Source organism: Schistocerca cancellata, chromosome 9, assembly GCF_023864275.1.
Source record: "Schistocerca cancellata isolate TAMUIC-IGC-003103 chromosome 9, iqSchCanc2.1, whole genome shotgun sequence".
NCBI lineage: Eukaryota > Metazoa > Arthropoda > Insecta > Orthoptera > Acrididae > Schistocerca > Schistocerca cancellata.
The window spans coordinates 412,652,443-412,672,442 of record NC_064634.1 but is presented as its reverse complement, the minus strand read 5'-3'; the positions used below and the strand labels follow the sequence as shown (position 1 = coordinate 412,672,442).

At 41.7% G+C, this 20,000-nt stretch overlaps 1 protein-coding gene across 2 annotated transcripts in view; it reads right to left on the bottom strand.

Moving 5' to 3' along the window:
- Positions 1-20,000, bottom strand: part of LOC126100625 (DNA-directed RNA polymerase III subunit RPC2) — a 178,484-nt gene that overhangs the window by 98,281 nt on the left and 60,203 nt on the right. For both annotated transcript variants that reach the window (XM_049911251.1, XM_049911252.1), the window contains exon 5: positions 11,660-11,827. In XM_049911251.1, the coding sequence (XP_049767208.1) occupies positions 11,660-11,827 (168 nt within the window). The remainder of the gene's footprint in view (positions 1-11,659; positions 11,828-20,000) is intronic.

Sequence of the window (20,000 nt, the reverse complement as noted above, 5' to 3'; positions counted from 1 at the left end):
TGGACAAAGAGAGAAGGAGGAGATGGGGGGAGGGGGAGAAGGAGGAGGAGGAGGAGATTAGTGTTTAACGTCCCATCAACAATGACATCATTTGAGATGGAGCACAGGCTTGGATTAGGGAAGGATGAAGAAGAAAAGTGGCCTTGCCCTTTTGAAGGAAGTATCCCGGCATTTGCCTTCAGCAATTTCGGAAAATCATATGAAACCTAAATCAGGATGACTGGACATGGGTTCAACACGTTATCCTCCTGAATGTGAGTCCAGTGTGCTAACCCTGCACTACGCTGGTCGGTGATGAGATGGAAAGAGAGGGAGGGAGGAAAAAATGTACCATACGCATATGCCGTTAGGCAAATGACATCCAGCTCCCTGATGACACTAGCAGCATGAGAGATGATGATCTGACACTTGGACATTTTTTCATTCATTCATTCATTCATTCACACATCCAACATAGTGCTCTGTAAATCAGGGTAAGGGTGGAGGGGAGGGAAGTCAGCGCTGCCTTGTGGAGTGTGCAGGGACTATATGACAGCCAAACAAGGCAGCCAGGTGCAGCATCATGAGGCTGTGGATGAGGGAGGGGGGGGGGGGGCAAGCAGAAAAAGAGAGGAAGAGAGGAGTAGAGAAGGGCAAAAGACTTTGGGGTCATTGGCAGAGAACGGTGCACAATGAGAGTGAGGGGAACGTGAGTTGGGAAGAGGTGATAGGACAGAGAGGTAGGAAACTGCTGGATGGTTACTGTGGGTTGAGGCCTGGATGATTTTGGGAGTAGAGAATGTGTTGTGAGGAAAACTCCCATCTACAGAGTTCAGAAAAGCTGATGGTAGAGGGGAGGATCCAGATGATGCAGGTTGTGAAGCAGCCATTGAAATCTAGGATATTGAATTCCGCTGCATATTGTGAACAAGGTGGTTCACTTTGTTCTTCACCACAGGTTGGTAGTGGCCATTCATCCTGACAGGTAGTCACACAAATATAAAAAGCTGTGCAATGACTGCAGCAGAGCTGGTATGTGACATGGCTGCTTTCACAGGTGGCCCAGCCTCTGATGTAGTAGCATAAGCCTGTGGTAGGACTGTCAGCGAGAGCGCACCGCTAGTTCCTGCTACTAATAACGCAAGTACACCGTTCGCTTGTCACATATTTTTACGGGCTTCAAACAGGAGCGACTGCAGTAAGGGATAGGAACTGTTATTGTTGTGTACAGATGTAAGCTGAGCTGGCAACCCTTCGCTCACAGCTTCACGCTGCACTGGCTTCCGTCACACAGCTTGAGGCTGCTGCCAAGGGGTGTCACTGTGGGGGATCAGACATGGGGATGCGAGGGACGTCGAGCATGTCTCACGTGTCCTCCGATCGGTCCACTGCTGTGACCTCCCCAGGTACTGCCTGCACTAAGGTTGACCCCTCACCCGTGGTCGAGTGGGAAATCATTCCAACGTCTGTCAGGCAGCGAAAAACTTTCCGAGGGACCAATTGTAGGGTCTCCCCAGTTTGTTTGATGAACAGATTTCGGGCGTTGTCTGTGGCTGATGACGACTCTGAGCCAGATGCAGTCATCCACCCTGTTCCAGAGGAAGCTTCTTGGCCTGCAAGGTATGGCCATTCACAGAGGATGGGTTTGCTGGTAGTTGGGAGCGCCAACACTAGGCGCGTAACGGGGCCCCTTCGAAACATGGCTTCCAAGGAGGGGAAGGAAGCCAGTGTGCACTCTGGTGCATTCTGGGGGGGAGTCATTCCAGATGTGGAAAGGGTGCTTCCGGATGCCATGAAGAGTACAGGGTGCAGCCAAGTGCAGGTGGTGGTTCATGTCGGTACCAATGATGTGTGTCGCTTTGGATCAGAGCAGGTTCTGTCTGGCTTCAGGCGGCTTGCGGAAATGGTAAAGACTGCCAGTCTTGCTTCTGAGATTAAGGTGGAGCTCACCATCTGCAGCATTGTCGATAGAACCGACTGTGGTCCTTTGGTGCAGAGCCGAGTGTAGGGTCTGAATCAGAGGCTCAGGCGGTTCAGTGACCGTGTAGGCTGCAGATTCCTTGACTTGCACCACTGGGTGGTGGGTTTCTGGGTTCCACTTAATACGTCAGGAGCCCACTACACACAGGAGGTAGCTACACAGGTAGTGGGGGCTGTGTGGAAGGGACTGGGTGGTTTTTTAGGTTAGAGGGTCTCAGGAAACCACAGAAGGGCTGTCAGTCTAAAAGATGGCAGGTAAAACACAGTAAGGTAGTTGTAGAAATGATTGGTATTGTAGCTGTAAATTGTCGTAGCTGCATTGGAATAGAACCAGAGCTCCAAACCCTAATAGAAAGCACTGAAGCTCAAATAGTTGTAGGTACAGAGAGCTGGTTAAAACCGGAAATAAGTTCAGCCGTTATTTTTTTAAACCATCTAACAGTGTTCAGAAAGGATAGATTAAATACAGTTGGTGGAGGAGTATTTATTGGTGTCAGAGGTAGTTTGCCTTGTAGCGAAATTGAAGTAGATAGTTCACGTGAAATAGTATGGGTAGAGGTTATACCTGACAATTGGACTAAACTATTAATTGGATCGTTTTATCGACCCCCGCGACTCGGAAGACATAGTTGCTGAACAGTTCAAAGGAAACTTGAGTCTCATTTCAAATAAATATGCTGGAAAAATTATACGTTTAAAGCCGACAGCAGGCATAAAACATCATCTGAAATTGTACTGAATGCTTTCTCAGAAAATCATTGTGAAAATAATTTTGAAAATAATTAGTTCATGAGCCCACTCGTAGCATAAATGGTTGTGAAAGCATACTTGACCTTTTAGCAACAAATAATCCTGGACAAATAGTGGTTGTTGTGATGAATACAGGGATTAGTGACCACAAGGCAGTTGCTGCTAGGCTGAATATTGTAACACCTACAACAATCAAAAAGAAACGCAAAATATATCTACTTAAAAAAGCTGATAAAAATGCTCGTAACACCTTTTTAAGAGAAGTCTTCACTTCTTCCAGTCTGATCAAGAAAGTGTAGAAATGTTGTAGAATGTTTTCCAAGAGATAGTATCAACAGCAATTGAGAGATATATACCACATAAATTAATAAGTGATGGTACTGATCCCCTGTGGTACACAAAACGGGTCAGATCGTTGTTACAGAAGCAACGAAAAAGGCATGCCAAATTTAAAAGAACGCAAAATCCCCAAGATTGGCAAAGTTTTACAGAATTTCGAAATATAGTGCGTACTTCAATGCGGGGTGCTTTTAATAATTTCCACAACGAAATTCTGTCTCAAAATCTGGCAGAAAACCCAAAGAGATTCTGGTCATACATAAAGCACACCAGTGGCAAGACGCAACCAGTGCCTTCACTGCGCGATAACAAAGGTGAAGACACTGATGACACTGCCACTAAAGCAGAATTATTAAACACGGTTTTCCGAAACCCCTTTACCAAAGAAGACAAAGTAAATATTCCTGAATTCCAATCAAGAACAACTGCCAAGATGAGAAACATAAAAGTAGATATCCTCGGTGTAACAAAGTGGCTTAAATCACTTAGTAAAGGCAAGGTCTCTGGTCCAGTTTGTATAACTGTCAGGTTCCTGTCAGAGTATGCTGATAAAATAGCTTCATATTTAGCAGTCATATACAACCACTCGCTCACAGAAAGATCTGTACCTAAAGACTGGAAAATTGCTCAAGTCACACCAACACCCAAAAAGGGAAGTAGGAGTAATCTGCTGAATACAGGCCTATATCACTAACGCCGATTTGCAGTAGGGTTTTAGAACATATACTGTATTCGAACATTATGAAGTACCTCGAAGAAAATTATTTATTGACATATAGTCAGCACGGATTCAGAAAATATTGTTCTTGTGAAACACAACTAGCTCTTTATACTCATGAAGTAATATGTGCTATTGACAGGGGAGTCAAATTGATTCCATATTTTTAGATTTCCAGAAGGCTTTCGACACCATTCCTCACAAGCGTCTTCTAACCAAACTGCTTGCCTACGGAGTATCGCCTCAGTTGTGTGACTGGATTCATGATTTCCTGTCACAAAGGTCACAGTTCATAATAATAGACAGAAAGTCATCGAGTAAAACAGAAGTAATAGCTTGCGTTCCCCAAGGAAGTGTTATACGCCATTTATTGTTCCTGATCTATATTAATGACATAGGAGACAATCTGAGTAGCCGTCTTAGATTGTTTGCAGAGGATTCTGTCATTTACAGTCTTTTAAAGTCATCAGATGATCAAAATGGTTTGCAAAATGATTTAGATAAGATATCTGTATGGTGCGAAAAGTGGCAATTGACCCTGAATAAAGGAAAGGGTGAAGTTATTCACATGAGTACTAAAAGAAATCAGCTAAATTTCGATTAAATGATAAGTCACACAAATCTGAGGGCTGTAAATTCAACTAAATACTTAGGGATTACAATTACAAATAACCTAAATTGAAACAATCAGATAGATAATATTGTGGGTAGAGCAAACCAAAGACTGATTCATTGGCAAAACACTCAGAAGGTGCAACAGGTCTACCAAAGAGACTGCTTACACTTTGCTTGTCCGCCCTATTCTGGAGTATTGCTGTGCGGTGTGGGATCTGCATTAGGTGGGACTGACGGATGACATCGAAAAAGTACAAAGAAGGGCAGCTCATCTTGCATTATCGCAAAATAGGGGAGATAGAGTCACAGACATGATATGTGAATTGGATGGCAATCATTAAAACAAAGGCATTTTTTGTTGTGACGGGATCTTCTCATGAAATTTCAATCACCAGTTTTCTCCTCTGATTGCGAAAACATTCTGTTGGCACCCACCTACATAGGGAGAAATGATCATCATGATAAAATAAGAGAAATCAGGGCTCACACAGAAAAATTTAAGTGCTCGTTTTTCCCGCGTGCCGTTTGAGAGTGGAACAGCAGAGACAGAGCACGAAGGTGTTTCATTGAACCCTCAGCCAGGCACTTTATTGTGAATAGCAGACTAATCATGTAGGTGTAGATGTAGATGTAGAAAAGGAAGTCCAAAATCTAGACCCTCATATCAAAGATACCAATTATTTCCTTCACCCTCTCTCAATTATCCACACCCCTTCACCTCATGGATCCCAGTTGGTTCCCAATGATTACTATTGATCTTGCTGGCAATGGGATGTTAGATCCTAATCTACAAATGTTTATTCTGAGATTGTTAGTGTCTTCCACCAAGTTACCAATGAAGTAAAATATGGGATGAAATTCAAATTGAAAACTGTCCAGAGTTTTGTATTTCATAATGCCTGTGATATGATAGCTCTATTATCGTTTACTGGATGTGAAATCTCCAAATTGAAAATTAATCCTAACAGTTAAGCCTAACCTACAGAGAGTGTGAGTTGCATCGAACAAAAGAAGCAGAAAAAATAAAGTAACATTTTTTTGAAGATATACCAGAAAAAGAGAGAACTAGAGTTTGTGATAAAGTCAACATGGTATTCATTACCAATCAAAACCTTATTGTTTCCTATAATTCTCCACCTATATTTTTCTGTCCTACTCAGCATACACAGAAACACAGTTTAAGATTATTCACATTCATGGTAACAAGAAGACCAAAGGAACAGAATAGGTGAGTCTGGTGGTGAATGACAGCGGACATCATGAGGTGAATTAATAATCAATTCAAGTCCACAGCATAGCCAAGTTGCCTAAGGATATACCACAATCCAGGAAAAAGTTCAAATCATAAAATGGTAATCAGGCAAGCTCAAAATGCAATGGACAAGCCCTAAAAAAACTTAGGTGCTGCTGAACACTTTAAGGAAATGTGGGCCTGGAACACTGTTGCACAACCTAATGTGTGTTTAAACAGCTGCTTAAATTGTGAACACAAAGCATCAAGTTCTGTGAATAGGATCACAGGTGAAACCAAATTAACCTGGTCTCGAATTTGAAAATCAAAAAACGCAAAAGCATCTAACCAAAAATGTTGGTTTTTGTCTCCAAGAGTTAATTGCAATCAACATTAGCTGCCAAGCGATGTTTTTGTACTTACAAGGAGAGATCCCCTGCGGTGCGATCGACTTTTTGTAACTATCTATATGGTAATGTAGGTCAAGATCCTATGTATCACACACTGCAGCCATTTACCCTGGTGGACCGTCATTTGTGAGTAATTGCGGACAAAAAAAAAAATTCGAAATTTTGTGTAACATTCAACAGCATTTAAACAGTTGCATTGTATAGACTGGCTGAGTGGTGTAATGACCAGGATAACAGCTTCATATGCAGGATGTTATGGGTTCAAAGCTCATCACCTGCAGAAAGCTTGTTGTTTTCCTAAATCTTTATTGAAATGATTTTGATGATCATATTTATTCCGTTACCTGATTTTAATGTAATTTTTTAATTGCATGCCTTTGTCACATAATTTGTATCATAATATCAACTTCTTCATTTGCTCTCATTTTTCTTCCTGTCATTATTTCTTCACTCGAAATCATTGTTCATGTAGTTTGAATTAATTTAATGTATTAATTTTGATTTAATTTATTTTGCTTTATCACCCTGTTCTTTCTTCCGCATTACTGCATTCACTATATCTAGTTCTCATTTTGTTTGAATTTCATTTTACTTATAAACCCACCTCTCATTTAAATTTACATCTGCACTATTTTGTCCACAGTGCAACAGGTATTAAGGTTATGTTTTGAAAGTTTATATGATGATTACCAGGCAAAATAGATTATTTTGTCTTTTGTTTTTTAACTGATAGACTGCACTTTTCAAATAATTGAATGTTATAGCAGGTAAATGTAATTTAAATTCACATTCACAAAAATTCCAATTGGAAAAAGAATGATGTACAGAAAAATGAAATTAATGAAAAAGTTCATACGGTGACTAAAATGATGTTACAAAAATAGAAATAAAAAATTACATTTAAACCAATCAATTGAATAAAAATAATGATCAAAGTAATTTCAATAAAGATTTAAAAATAAAAAAATAAAAAAATAAAATAAACAAACTATGTGCACCTGACAAGATCCAAATCCACAACAACCTTCATGTGAGGCTGTTATCCTATCCATTATACTACGCAACCAGACTAGATAATATAATTTTTTTTTAATGATATTGACTGTCCCACAAAATTTTGATTTTTTTCCCCTCAGTTACTCACAAAGGAGGACCCACCAGGTTGAGTCACTGTAGTGCATGATACCTGGACTCTTAACCTACAGCACCATACAGACAGTTTCAAAAAGTCGATCGTACATGTGGGGACCTCTCCTTGTTAGCTTGGATGATGATCTGACCTTGCAATGGGATTGACTGGCCATTGTACACCATCACATTGTGCTGAAGAGACTGCAGTTGTGGGAAGCCAAAGCACTGGTGTGTGTCCTCACCAATCAGAGACACGACTGACCTGTGTCCCACTGGAGATCCACTGTGATCCCTCGAGTGTCCAGTTACAACATGAGACACTGCATATCGCCCGCTGCTGCCACAGGCATCGGCAAGATAGCGTGCAGTGCGCTGATGGCCTAAGCTGTTGATGCACACCTGCCAAGGCACTCTCTAAGTGTCCCAGTTTGTGGCATGCAAAACAGATTACATCATGGAAAGGACAGTGACATCGTTGATGCTGGACAAGATTTGACAGCATTAACTCTTCTGGGGTCTAAAACATTAAATGAGTCTCTGCTCATTTGGGGACATACCAACAATGAACAAAGGCTTCTGTTTATGTGCATCTATCAATGATAAGGGCAAGAAATCACTAACTACTGAATCCTGTGTCACCAGACAAATGGGTACTTGGTAAACTGATAATGACATCAACTGAAAGTCGTAAGTTGACTGTGGAGCACAACGGCAACAGACTACTAACATCAACACCTGCAGATTTGTGAAACAGAGCTTGCACTGACACAGTTACTTGTGTGCTTTGGCAATATTTAACACATCACTCAATGTGTGATCAGACACCTCTAAAGCTTTTGCACTAACATCTCAATCCAGAGTAAGACGGATAATAACAACACGGATTAAAGAGTCCACATATGGCATACCACATTGCACGAAAAGCTAAACTTGCACCCCAGACCTTGTAAGTCAGCAGCCCATGCTGCGTAGAGATTGTTTATGTTGCTTAACACATTGGTTAAACCTGAGCCGTGCCATAACAACATTTGTGGCTCTAATAATCAGTCAGCAAACCACAAATATCAGAAAAACTCAAACTACTAGGATCTGAGAGTGGGCATAATTTTTGTACCGCTTCGTACAGTTTACTACTACAAGACAGTAAGAGTGCACATTGATTCCTAGGGTCAGTTATTTGACTTGCCCTGCAGTGAAGAACAAAACAACATAAACAATCCCCCCATCTCTCATTTACCTCATATAAACCAATGAAGGGCGGACAGTGAGGCGAGCCCACTGTAGCTGCCAACTATTGTCGATTTTGCAAAAGTTGCAAAGATGTGTCTGCTGCTACTGGCATCTCTTGCTGCAAGTCTCGCTGTTGCTGTTGCTGTTGCTGTTGCTCCAGGTACTGCTGCTACTGTTGCAGTAACTGCTGCTACCACAACTTGAGAAACTCAGGATACATACCGCTATGCAAAAGTTGCACGGAGAAGAAGTTCTCATTGTCAATTTTCTGTACTATTCTCCATATAGTCAAGTTGTCTAAACATATACCACAATCCAGGGAAAAGTCCAAATCCAGAACATTAACCAGGTGAGGTCAAAATTACAGTCTAACGCATACAGTCACAAAACTACTGCTCATTTTTGTTATACACTGCAACACTAGTACTCCGAGCGGACAGAAAGCTACACTACTGAATACGATATCAAATGAGAGTGAATAGTATCATTTATACTGATTAGTAAAATAGTGTTTTAAAAAAGGGAATGCGTTTAGTGCCATAAAAATGGACAGCAACTAAAAAATGGCATCACATTTGTGTTTCTTTAGTTTCTTGGGTACCCTGGAAGCTATGCAGGACAGTTTATTTATAATTCTCTTGTAACTTATAGATATTTTTTCAGTACAAAAAAATGGAGAGTAAACAGCAAAAGACCTGACCTTTTGTGAAAAGAGGTCATATATATCCACACAGCAAAATGAAGTTTTGTTCACTACACTTCCAGTCAAATCACTGAATGTGGAACCTAGGAAACTTGTATGGAATCCAATACGTACATTATTTAACATATCAAATAAGCCACCACTACCACAACTGAAAGCAAAACCATACAGATGTGATGAAAAAATGTTAGAAACAATAAAAATGTTTCCCAACACAGAAGAAACCAGTTCCACAATTGTTGCTACAAACAACAAATGGTAAGAACCATTGAGAGATTTGCTTTTGAAACAAAAGTAATTACATTTAAAAAACTATTCATGTGTTAGAAGGTCAAGTGACGTGCAAGAATGTGCAAAAAATTAGACTCCTCACTAAACTGTTACTTGTCAGGGAAAGTGCCTATCATAGTAAGAATACACAACAACAGAAATATATGATTCTCTGCACGAAATGCATGTTTGTATCATCTCATTTTCAAAGGAATAAGCTGCAATTATACATATATTCAAAAGTATTTCTTCATGAATAAGTTGTACCAGTGAGATTCAGCTGTTGTTAGACTCTCTCTTCATAGTTTATTAATACTTGGAATGCAAAAATATAATAACTATTTAGTTAATTGTACAGAGAAATAATTAAAAACAAACACCAATCTTACAGTTAGCTTTCTTGCTGCTGTCATTCCAGCTGATAGACTGTAACAACATCACAACTTTATATCTTAAACTATGGTCAAAATGCTCTGCTATTCATTGGCATGTACGAAAGACTAGTGACTAACGAGAGGCTGGCCACAACTGCCAGGCTGCAATATATCAGTAAACACTCGTTAGAGGTTGGTGCCACATCATGAGCTTGCCGAGATGGCTGCTGCACCCCACAAGGGTGTCGCCTGGAGTCCGGTTATCTCTGATGTGTTCACTCTATCAATACTCAGGCTTGATGAGGAATCTGAATCACCCACAAAAACTAAATATACAGCACACTGCCATATATATATATATATATATATATATATATATATAAATATAAAAAGAAAGATGATGAGACTTACCAAACAAAAGCGCTGGCAGGTCGATAGACACACAAATAAACACAAACATACACACAAAAATCTAGCTTTCGCAACCAACGGTTGCCTCGTCAGGAAAGAGGGAAGGAGAAGGGAAGACAAAAGGATATGGGTTTTAAGGGAGAGGGTAAGGAGTCATTCCAATCCCGGGAGCGGAAAGACTTACCTTAGGGGGAAAAAAGGACAGGTATACACTCGCACACACACACATATCCATCCGCATATACACAGACACAAGCAAAAAATGTCTGCTTGTGTCTGTGTATATGCGGATGGATATGTGTGTGTGTGCAAGTGTATACCTGTCCTTTTTTCCCCCTAAGGTAAGTCTTTCCGCTCCCGGGATTGGAATGACTCCTTACCCTCTCCCTTAAAACCCATATCCTTTTGTCTTCCCTTCTCCTTCCCTCTTTCCTGACAAGGCAACCGTTGGTTGCGAAAGCTAGATTTTTGTGTGTATGTTTGTGTTTATTTGTGTGTCTATCGACCTGCCAGCGCTTTTGTTTGGTAAGTCTCATCATCTTTCTTTTTAAATATATTTTTCCCACGTGGAATGTTTCCCTCTATTATATATATATATATATATATATATATACACATCCAAAAAGAAAGATGATGAGACCCACCAAACAAAAGCGCTGGCAGGTCGATAGACACACAAACAAACACAAACACACACACAAAATCCAGCCCTCGCAACCAACGGCCGCCCCGCCAGGAAAGAGGGAAGGAGAAGGAAAGACAAAAGGATATGGGCCTTAAGGGAGAGGGCAAGGAGTCACTCCAATCCCGGGAGCGGAAAGACCCACCCTAGGGGGAAAAAAGGACAGGTACACACTCGCACACACACACACATCCATCCACACATACAAGACACAAGCAGACATTTGTAAAGCCTACAAATGTCTGCTTGTGTCTTGTATGTGTGGATGGATGTGTGTGTGTGTGCGAGTGTGTACCTGTCCTTTTTTCCCCCTAGGGTGGGTCTTTCCGCTCCCGGGATTGGAGTGACTCCTTGCCCTCTCCCTTAGGGCCCATATCCTTTTGTCTTTCCTTCTCCTTCCCTCTTTCCTGGCGGGGCGGCCGTTGGTTGCGAGGGCTGGATTTTGTGTGTGTGTGTTTGTGTTTGTTTGTGTGTCTATCGACCTGCCAGCGCTTTTGTTTGGTGGGTCTCATCATCTTTCTTTTTGGATGTATTTTTCCCACGTGGAGTGTTTATATATATATATATGTGTGTGTGTGTGTGTGTGTGTGTGTGTGTGTGTGTGTGTGTCAGGGAGGGGTGGTGGGTGGGAGAGAGGGCACACGCTCACACAATCGCATTTGCCCTTCCTCCACACACACACACACACACACACACACACACACACACACATACACACGCACGATTGGACATGTCTAAACTTAATAAGAACCTCACAAAAATCAAAACCATTTCAATAGCAAAATTATGGGTTATTTTATAAGTACGCTTTTAAGTCATCAAAAAATTATGCTTACATCTTGCAGTGTGTTATGTTTTAAGTAATACTTTCCGTTTTTGACAACAACATTTGTTCGAGACTTTTTCTCATGAGTGCTGCTTGTAACTTGACACTGAACACCACCTTTGCCGTCATCCTCTACAATAATCCTGTTGCGAGCCAACTGTTCTTGCATCAGGATCACCTATAACAATAAGCACATGTATTCTTAAGTACCGTATATATTACAAAGGAAGATAAAAAGATAGATACATATATTGTATAGATCACAAAAATTCTATATGCTTTAATGAAAAAACTCATTCTAAGCATGTTCACTACAAACACAGTATGCAATCATATCAGTTCTGAAATTCATAGGTTCTACACATTTTACTGCTTGAAACAAAACAACATTTAAAACATAATTTGCCACACTGACACTGATCTCTGATAGGGGCACAGAACTCTGAGGTTTGTGTGTGTGTGTGTGTGTGTGTGTGTGGGGGGGGGGGGGGGGGGGGGGGGCGGCAAGGGGGAGGTGTATGGACTGCAAAGTAATGTTGTTTAAAGATATCTTGAGTTGGTAAGTAAGTAACTGCACTTGACTACTACAGTGTACCTTTCTTTCTTTTCCTCATAGGTACTGGCTCAGCTTTCTGATGTACATGTTCCAGCCTTGCAATGTTAAGATTACACTCTTCACAAGTGCAAGATTCAATTCTTAAATCTGTAATTCAGTATCATTGTATATAATTTATTTTATGGAGTTACTATACTCATTTATCCACTTATAATAAAAACACGTACTTTCTTACAGAGCAAATCATTTTTGGCATGAACAACAAATGCAATCAAAAACACACAGTTAAACTGAAAATATCACAAGAGAATTGTGCATAAATGCTGATAGCTTCAATAAAAATTACTGAGTATGTAGCTAAAACCTGTACATAACATAACTGGCTACAAAAAAGAGGGGAGACATGGACTGGACCAAGTATGGAATCAACTAACCCTAATGTGTCACTCCTTTATCAATTTTGGTATCAGAAAAGACTATCCAACCACACCAAAATGGTGGACAAAGGCAGATGCAAATTGCATCAATCAAACATTTTGCAAAATAAAGAATAATAATATACCATTCAGTCTAATGATAGGTGGTATCACAAGTAGTTGTCAGCTATCAGAAATGAATAGATTATCAAGAGTATCTGCATGTGACCCAAATTATACAACTGTATAAATCATGAATCCTCCACAAGAAAGCATCTACACTTGTGATAAAAGGTACAAGAAAACCAAATTAAAGGTGAACAGAAGTAATTCTTTTGTCTCTACCTAAGCATGTTTGTTAATATAATGTAATTGGATAGATTAAAAAAAATCTCCTCACCAAGCGGTGGCAGCAGTGCGCACGCTCACACACAAAGGGCTATCTTATGCAAGTTTTCGGAGCCAGTGGATCCTTCTTCTGGCAGAAGAGTTGAAGGGGAAGGAAGGGGGTAGGGGAAGGATGGGGGGAGGGGAAGGTAGGAGGGAGGGTGAGAAAGAGGGGTGAAGGACACATAAAAGATACTGAATACATAAGAGATCTACTCATCAAATGGCAGCAGGAGAAAACATATGCAAAGGTTACAGGAACGTGTTTGATGCTCACATGAGATGCAAGCAGCAATCTGGAGGGTGTGGGGAAGGGGTAGGGGGGCAGGGGAAGGGGAAGGGATAGTAGGGTATGGTTGGGGAGAGAGACTATTACTGCCTGGGGGAGTGTGCAGCAGCTAGACTGACAACAGGTCCAGTACCAGGAGGTTGCGGAGCTGGAAGTGGGGAAAAAAGAAGAGGGGTCCCCTACAATAACACCTTTTCTGAATTGTGCAAATGGGAGTTATCCTTACAACACATTCTCTGCTCCCATAATGATCCCAGCCTCAACCTACAGTAACATACACTCCCCACACCCTCCACCCAGCAGTTTCCACCCTCTCTGTCCTATCATCTCCTCCTCACTCCCATCTCTCACCCTGTTTACTTGCAGCCCCCTGCCAACGCATCTGCCTGTCTTTCCCCACTCCTCTCCTTCTTTGCTCCTTTTTTCCCCACCTCCCTGCCCCACAACCTCCTGACACTGTGTATATTATCAGCCTAGTCCCTGCACACTCCACCAGACAGCAATTATCTTTCTGCCCACCCATAAACTACTATTCCTTCCCCTTCCCCATCCCCTCCAGATTGTTGCTTGCATCCCACATGATGTTGCATTCCGGTCCAAGATGCTGGAGCTGGCGGTAATGTGTGCGTGAGGTGTGCTTGCACGTGTATGTATGTGTGTGTGTGTGTGTGTGTGTGTGTGTGTGTGTGTGTGTGTGTGTGTGTGTCCTTTACTGATGAAGGCTGTGGATGAAAGCTGTATGTGAATATCTTAATTGTGTCTGTCTGCAATTTGATGTGTCTTCTTTACAATAAGAAGCAATCTGGGCCGAAATATCGTGGCAGAATGTCGACGGGATCCGGCTGCATACCCGGAAATTATTAGAAGAAGAAATACGCCGGGAAAATTTCAGAAGTCACAAGAAGCAATCTGTCTTTTCCTGCACTGTTAAAAACAAAGGTTGTTAAGAGAATAAAATACTGTATAAGGTGGGTATGGTTGTCTGCCATTAAACTAAAAATATCTCAGCCAGGCATTCTGCAACACACTAACACCAACAGCCTAGAAGCTGAGGCTGAAGTTCCAAGAATTCACAAAATTTTCAATCACATATCAGACTCATCCTATCATCAGTTAAAACATAACAAAAGTCTCCACTTAGATTGACTGCTGGCCTGCCAATAGAATCTCACACACATGCCATTAAAATGTGGATGAAGGACAACAGGCAGATTCCATATTTCTAGATTTCCGAAAAAGATTCTACATGGTATTCCACAGCAGACTGTTAATGAAAGTACGTGAATATGGAATAGGCTCCCAGATATGTGCCTGGCTCAAAGACTCCTTAAGTAATAGAATACAGTATTTTGTCCTTGATGGCAAGTGTTCATTAGAGACGGGTAACATTAGGAGTGCCCCAGGGAAATGTTATAGAACTGTTGCTATTTTCTATATCATAAATCATCTGGCAAGCAGGGTGGCAGCTACTGTTCGCTGATGATGCTGTAATGTACAGGAAGGTGTTGAAGATAAGTGTCTGTAGGTTGATAAAAGATGACCTAGATAAAATTTCTAGTTGGTGTGATGAATCGCAGCTTGCTCTTAATGTAGAAAAAACAAACCCTTAATGTAGGAAAAACAAACCCTTAATGTGCAAATACAGTGTCAGTAGTGTTATGCATGACACAGTCTCCTTGGCATAACGTTGCGAAGCAATATGAAATGGAACAAGCATGTGAGGATTGTGGTGGGAAGGCGAATCGTCGACTTCCGTTTATTGGGAGAATTTTAGGAAAGTGTAGTTCATCTGTAAAGAAGACTGCATATAAGACACCCATGTGACCTAGTCTTGAGTACTGCTCAAGTATTTGGTATCCGCACCAGGTTAGATTGAAAGAAGACATCGAAACAATTCAGAGACGAGCTGCTAGATTTGTTACCAGTAGGTTCAATCAGCATACAAGCATTACAGATAGGCTTTCGGAGCTCAAGTGGAAATCCCTGGAGGGAAGAAGACATTCATTTCAAAGAACACTATGGAGGAAGTTTAGAGAACTGGCATTTGAAGCTGACTGCAGAACGATCCTACTGCTGCCAACATATATTTCACATAGGGACCACAAAGATAAGATACGAGAAATTTAGGGCTCATATGAAGGCATATAGACAGTCATTTTTCCCTAGCTCTATCTGCAAATGGAACTGGAAAGGAAACAACTAATTGTCACGCACCATACGGTGGCTTGCGGAGTATATATGTATGTATGTAGATGTAAGTAGAGATGTCACAGGCACCACCAAAATAATTATGAGTTCTTCAATTAATTAAGAAAGCAATGAGTAAGAGAAAAAGAAGTGCTACATGGAGACATATCAGTGCCACTGTTACTTGTATATCTTCATCCATACTCTGTAAGTAACTGAAGTGCATGACAGAGGCTACTTCCCATTGCACCAGTTGTTCGGGCTTCTTCCTGTTCCATTCTTGCATGCAGTGCAAGAATAATGGTTGTTTAAACATCTATGTGTGCTGCAATTAATCTAATCCTGTCCTTGTGAGCCCTATGCGACTGATACATACAGAGGATTTATATTACTAGATTCATCACCTAAATCTGTTTTATGTTTGTTGTGTCAGAAACAGGAGTGACTGAGACCACGGGGATCAAGCCCTTTGTATACTCCAACTTGGTTCTTAAAACTTTGTGAGTACGCTTTCAAAGGATGATTTGCATCTGTCTTCCAGTGTTTGCCAGTTCAGTTCCTTCAGCATGTCTGTGACTCTCTCCCATGGGTAAAGGAAATCTGTTACCGTTTCTGCTGCCCTTCTCTGTTTATGTTCCACATCCCTGGTTAGTCCTATTTGGTACAGGCCCAGGCCCACACACTTGAGTAGTGTTCTATGAAGGGCTCGACAAATGTTTTGTAAGCAATTTTCTTCATTTCTCTCTGACTGAATGGAAGAATGGCAGAGACAGACAATTGGTTTCACTGATAGCAGCATGTTTTCCACTCCCAGTAACTCATCAGTGCACGACCTTTTGATTCAACAGTGACCTTAAAGCTTACAAGTGGACTGTGGTTATATCAGTGATGAGCATGATAGTTTTCTTGCATCCAGAATGCTGCAGCCTTATCTGGTGTTAGTAAAAAGAGAAAAATGGTATGGATCATTTGGATATTTTTTGTAATGTTTGTCACATCAATTGGATTGATTGTAGAGCACTGACTGAATCTGGACAAGGAAGTTATTACTACTATAATGTCTCATCTGCTTCTAGTACCTTAAGGATTATTTACATCTCTTAATGTTCACTGGAAATGGTTCTGGACAGTAAACAGTGAGGGTATGTCCATGGAAAACTAAGGAGCAGTCAAGAGTGTTTCCCTGCTTGGATCCTTTTATGTATACCTTACCAAATTGCAGTGCTAATCCAAATATTGTACACTGACAATTTAAAAGCACACTCAGGGTGCTTTCATTTTTAAAACATGTTGGGGCTAAAATCAGTTTACACTTGTGAAGGGATCCAAGACAGCTTTTTGCTCCAACCATAAATACCTAAAGGCATCTCTAAAGGACAACTCTTGAAGTAAACTCTAACAAATTCCAAAGGGTTTCCTCACCTTATATGACGACTATCAAAATATTTTGCCCCTAAAAAGGTGGAAGGACAGCAGGGAGGGGGGTGAGGTACAGCAACAATGGTAAGATGAGCTAGCAATTTTAGTGATTTTACATTTTACAGGCCTTTCACACAGTATTTTCTACCTGCTGTAAAGAGGGATGATGATGATGATGTTTGGTTTGTGGGGCGCTCATAAAGAGGGAGTTCAGTGAACTCCACAAAGAGGATGGGAGTTGGATACTGTCTTAAAACCAATTTAAGCATGGTGGATTGCATCTTCAGGTAAGATATCCTGGCAGGTCCAACACTGTGCAACTGTAATCAATCCGTGACTGTACAAAGACTCTATAAAACTGAAACAAATAAGTTTGGTCTGATCCCTATGTCTTGTTACAGGTGCATCACCAAAATTTTGAGTGTTAATGCATCTCTCAGGTGCATCAGCCAATTCAACTTATCTAAAATGAGACTCAGGAAACAAAATGAAATCTGAATTTAAAATGATGGATGGATGGATATGGTGTTATGGGCGCTCAACAGTGTAGTCTTTAGCGCCCGAACGGAAACAACAACGGACGAGTGTAACTAAAATGCAGCAAGTGCAAAAATAGGACTAAAATTAAAGGTGACAGTCTACATAGGCAGTGTGCACGTCAACAGTAGCAAAGTGGAAAGCAGCACATAAAGAGTAGAACTGCAAGAGAACGTAGGGGAAGGGGTTAAAATGAAACACATAGCACATGTTTGGAACTGGCCTATTACAAGAATAAAAAGGAGTGGTCAGCCATCGGCAACACACTAAAAATTCCAACCTAAAATTTTAGGCTGAAGCCCAGAAACATCACAGTACCTTAAAACTTTCTTGACACTCACCTCGTCATCGGCTAAAATCGAGGGCAGATCCCCACAAACATTAACTTCCGCCCTGACAGAACGATATAAATCACACTCAACTAAAATGTGGCATACAGTGATTCGTACGCCACAGGCATCACACAGTGGGGGTTCCTCTCACCGTAGTAAGAAGGCATGCGTAAGAGGACAGTGCCCTATGCAAAGATGTGTAAGGGTCACTTCATCACGCCTAGGTGACCGGCAGGAGAAACACCACAGCTGGATGGTGGGTTTCACCAACCGCAGCTTATTTTCCCTCACCGCCAGCCATTCCTCCTCCCACAATTGCATACACTTCCGCCGCAGCACAGAAACGACACCTTGAAAAGGAATAGAACATTGTGTCACCTCCGGTAATCTGCAGGCGTCCTTGGCAGCTTCATCAGCTTGTTCATTTCCCCGTATGCCCACATGCCCTGGCACCCAGCAAAAGGACACTTGCTTGCCCTGTCATTGGAGGATGTACAGTTGGTCGTAAATCAGCTGTTCCAACTTCTCCGCTGGGTACAGGTTCTGCAGTGAATGTAATGTGCTCAGTGAGTCAGAGCAAATTAGGAAGTGTTTGCCCTGAGTACACCATATCTGCTCTAATGCCTTCAGGATCGCGTGAAGTTCTGCGGAAAAAAGTGTATTCCTGTGGAAGGCAAATCCTGATGACACGTTCAGGGAACACTACTGAGCAGCCAAGAAAATCCCCCTGTTGGGATCCATCAGTGTAGACTACTGTAAAATCATGATGCCTATCTAAAATGTGAAAAAACAAAGATTTGAAAGTAAAATATGATGTACTGTCTTTCTTAAAATTTGCCAAATCTAAAATCAGTGTGGGCCGCTGGAGGAGCCAAGGTGGATATCTGCTGCAACCTTGACGTGAAACATTAAAACTGGCTACACCCATCTCTAAAATGCAATCCTTTGCACGAATCCCATAGGGCCTTGTTGCTCGTTGCCGGTTGCGAAAAAGCCTTTCCAGTGGAGGCCGAGAAACAGTGTGATATGCAGGTGTGTATGGTGTGGATAATGTTTGATAGGCCTGGCGCACCATTAGTACATGCTGCCGGAGGTGAAGTGGCGGTTCACCTGCCTCTGCACAGAGGCTCGGTATGGGGCTCGTTCTGAATGCCCCAGTGGCCAACCGAATCCCCTAATGGCGCACCACATCCAACAGCTTCAAATAAGTTCGTCTTGCAGACCCATACACCGTGCATCCATAATCAGTCCGGGACCGCACGAAGGCTCTGTAAAACCGGAACAGACAAGTCCTGTCTGCTCCCCATGTGTGGTGACTAAGACATTTTAAAATAGACAGCGCCTTAAGAGACCGTTTTTTCAGTTCCTTAATGTGTGGCAACCACGTAAGCTTAGAATCAAAAGTGAGGCCCAGAAACTTCACTGTGTCTTTAAAATTCAGAACGGTGTTCCTCATCCTCAACTCAGGCAAGTCAAAAATGGAACGAGAACGGTTAAAAAGAACACACACCGACTTATCAGTTGAAAACTTAAAACCGCTCTTCTGTGCCCATTCATCCAAACGTCGCAGAGTGAGTTGCAACTGACAAGTCGTCGTTGCAAGGCTTGAAGAAGAGCAAAATACAGAGAAATTGTCCACAAACAAGAAACACTGCACAGGACTTTTCACAACAGACGTAATACTATTAATAGCAATAGCAAACAGCGTCACACTTAAAACACTACCTTGAGGGACACCGTTCTATTGTTCAAAGCGACTAGACAGTACGTCTCCAACTTGGTACCGAAAATAACGTGGCGACAGGAAGGACCGAATAAAATTGGGAAGACATCCACGAAAACCCCATTCGTGGAGCTGCCTGATGATAAGATGCCTCCAAGTAGTGTCGTATGACTTTTCAATGTCAAAAACTATTCCCAAGAGGTGATACTGGCGCAGGAAAGCCTGTTGTATAGCCGCCTCCAGGAGGGCCAGGTTATCAAAGGTGGAGCGATACCTCCTGAACCCACACTGAAAGCAACTAAGGAGTTGTCTGAATTCTAACATCCAGACAAGGCGGCGGTTGACCATCCGCTCCAAGGTCTTTCCCACGCAGCTAGTGAGGGCAACACTACAGTAACTACCCGGGCACGTGCAGTCTTTCCCAGGTTTTAAAAGAGGAATTAAAATTGCTTCACGCCACGAGTCGGGGAAGTGACCGGACATCCAAACAAGATTAAAAAGTCGC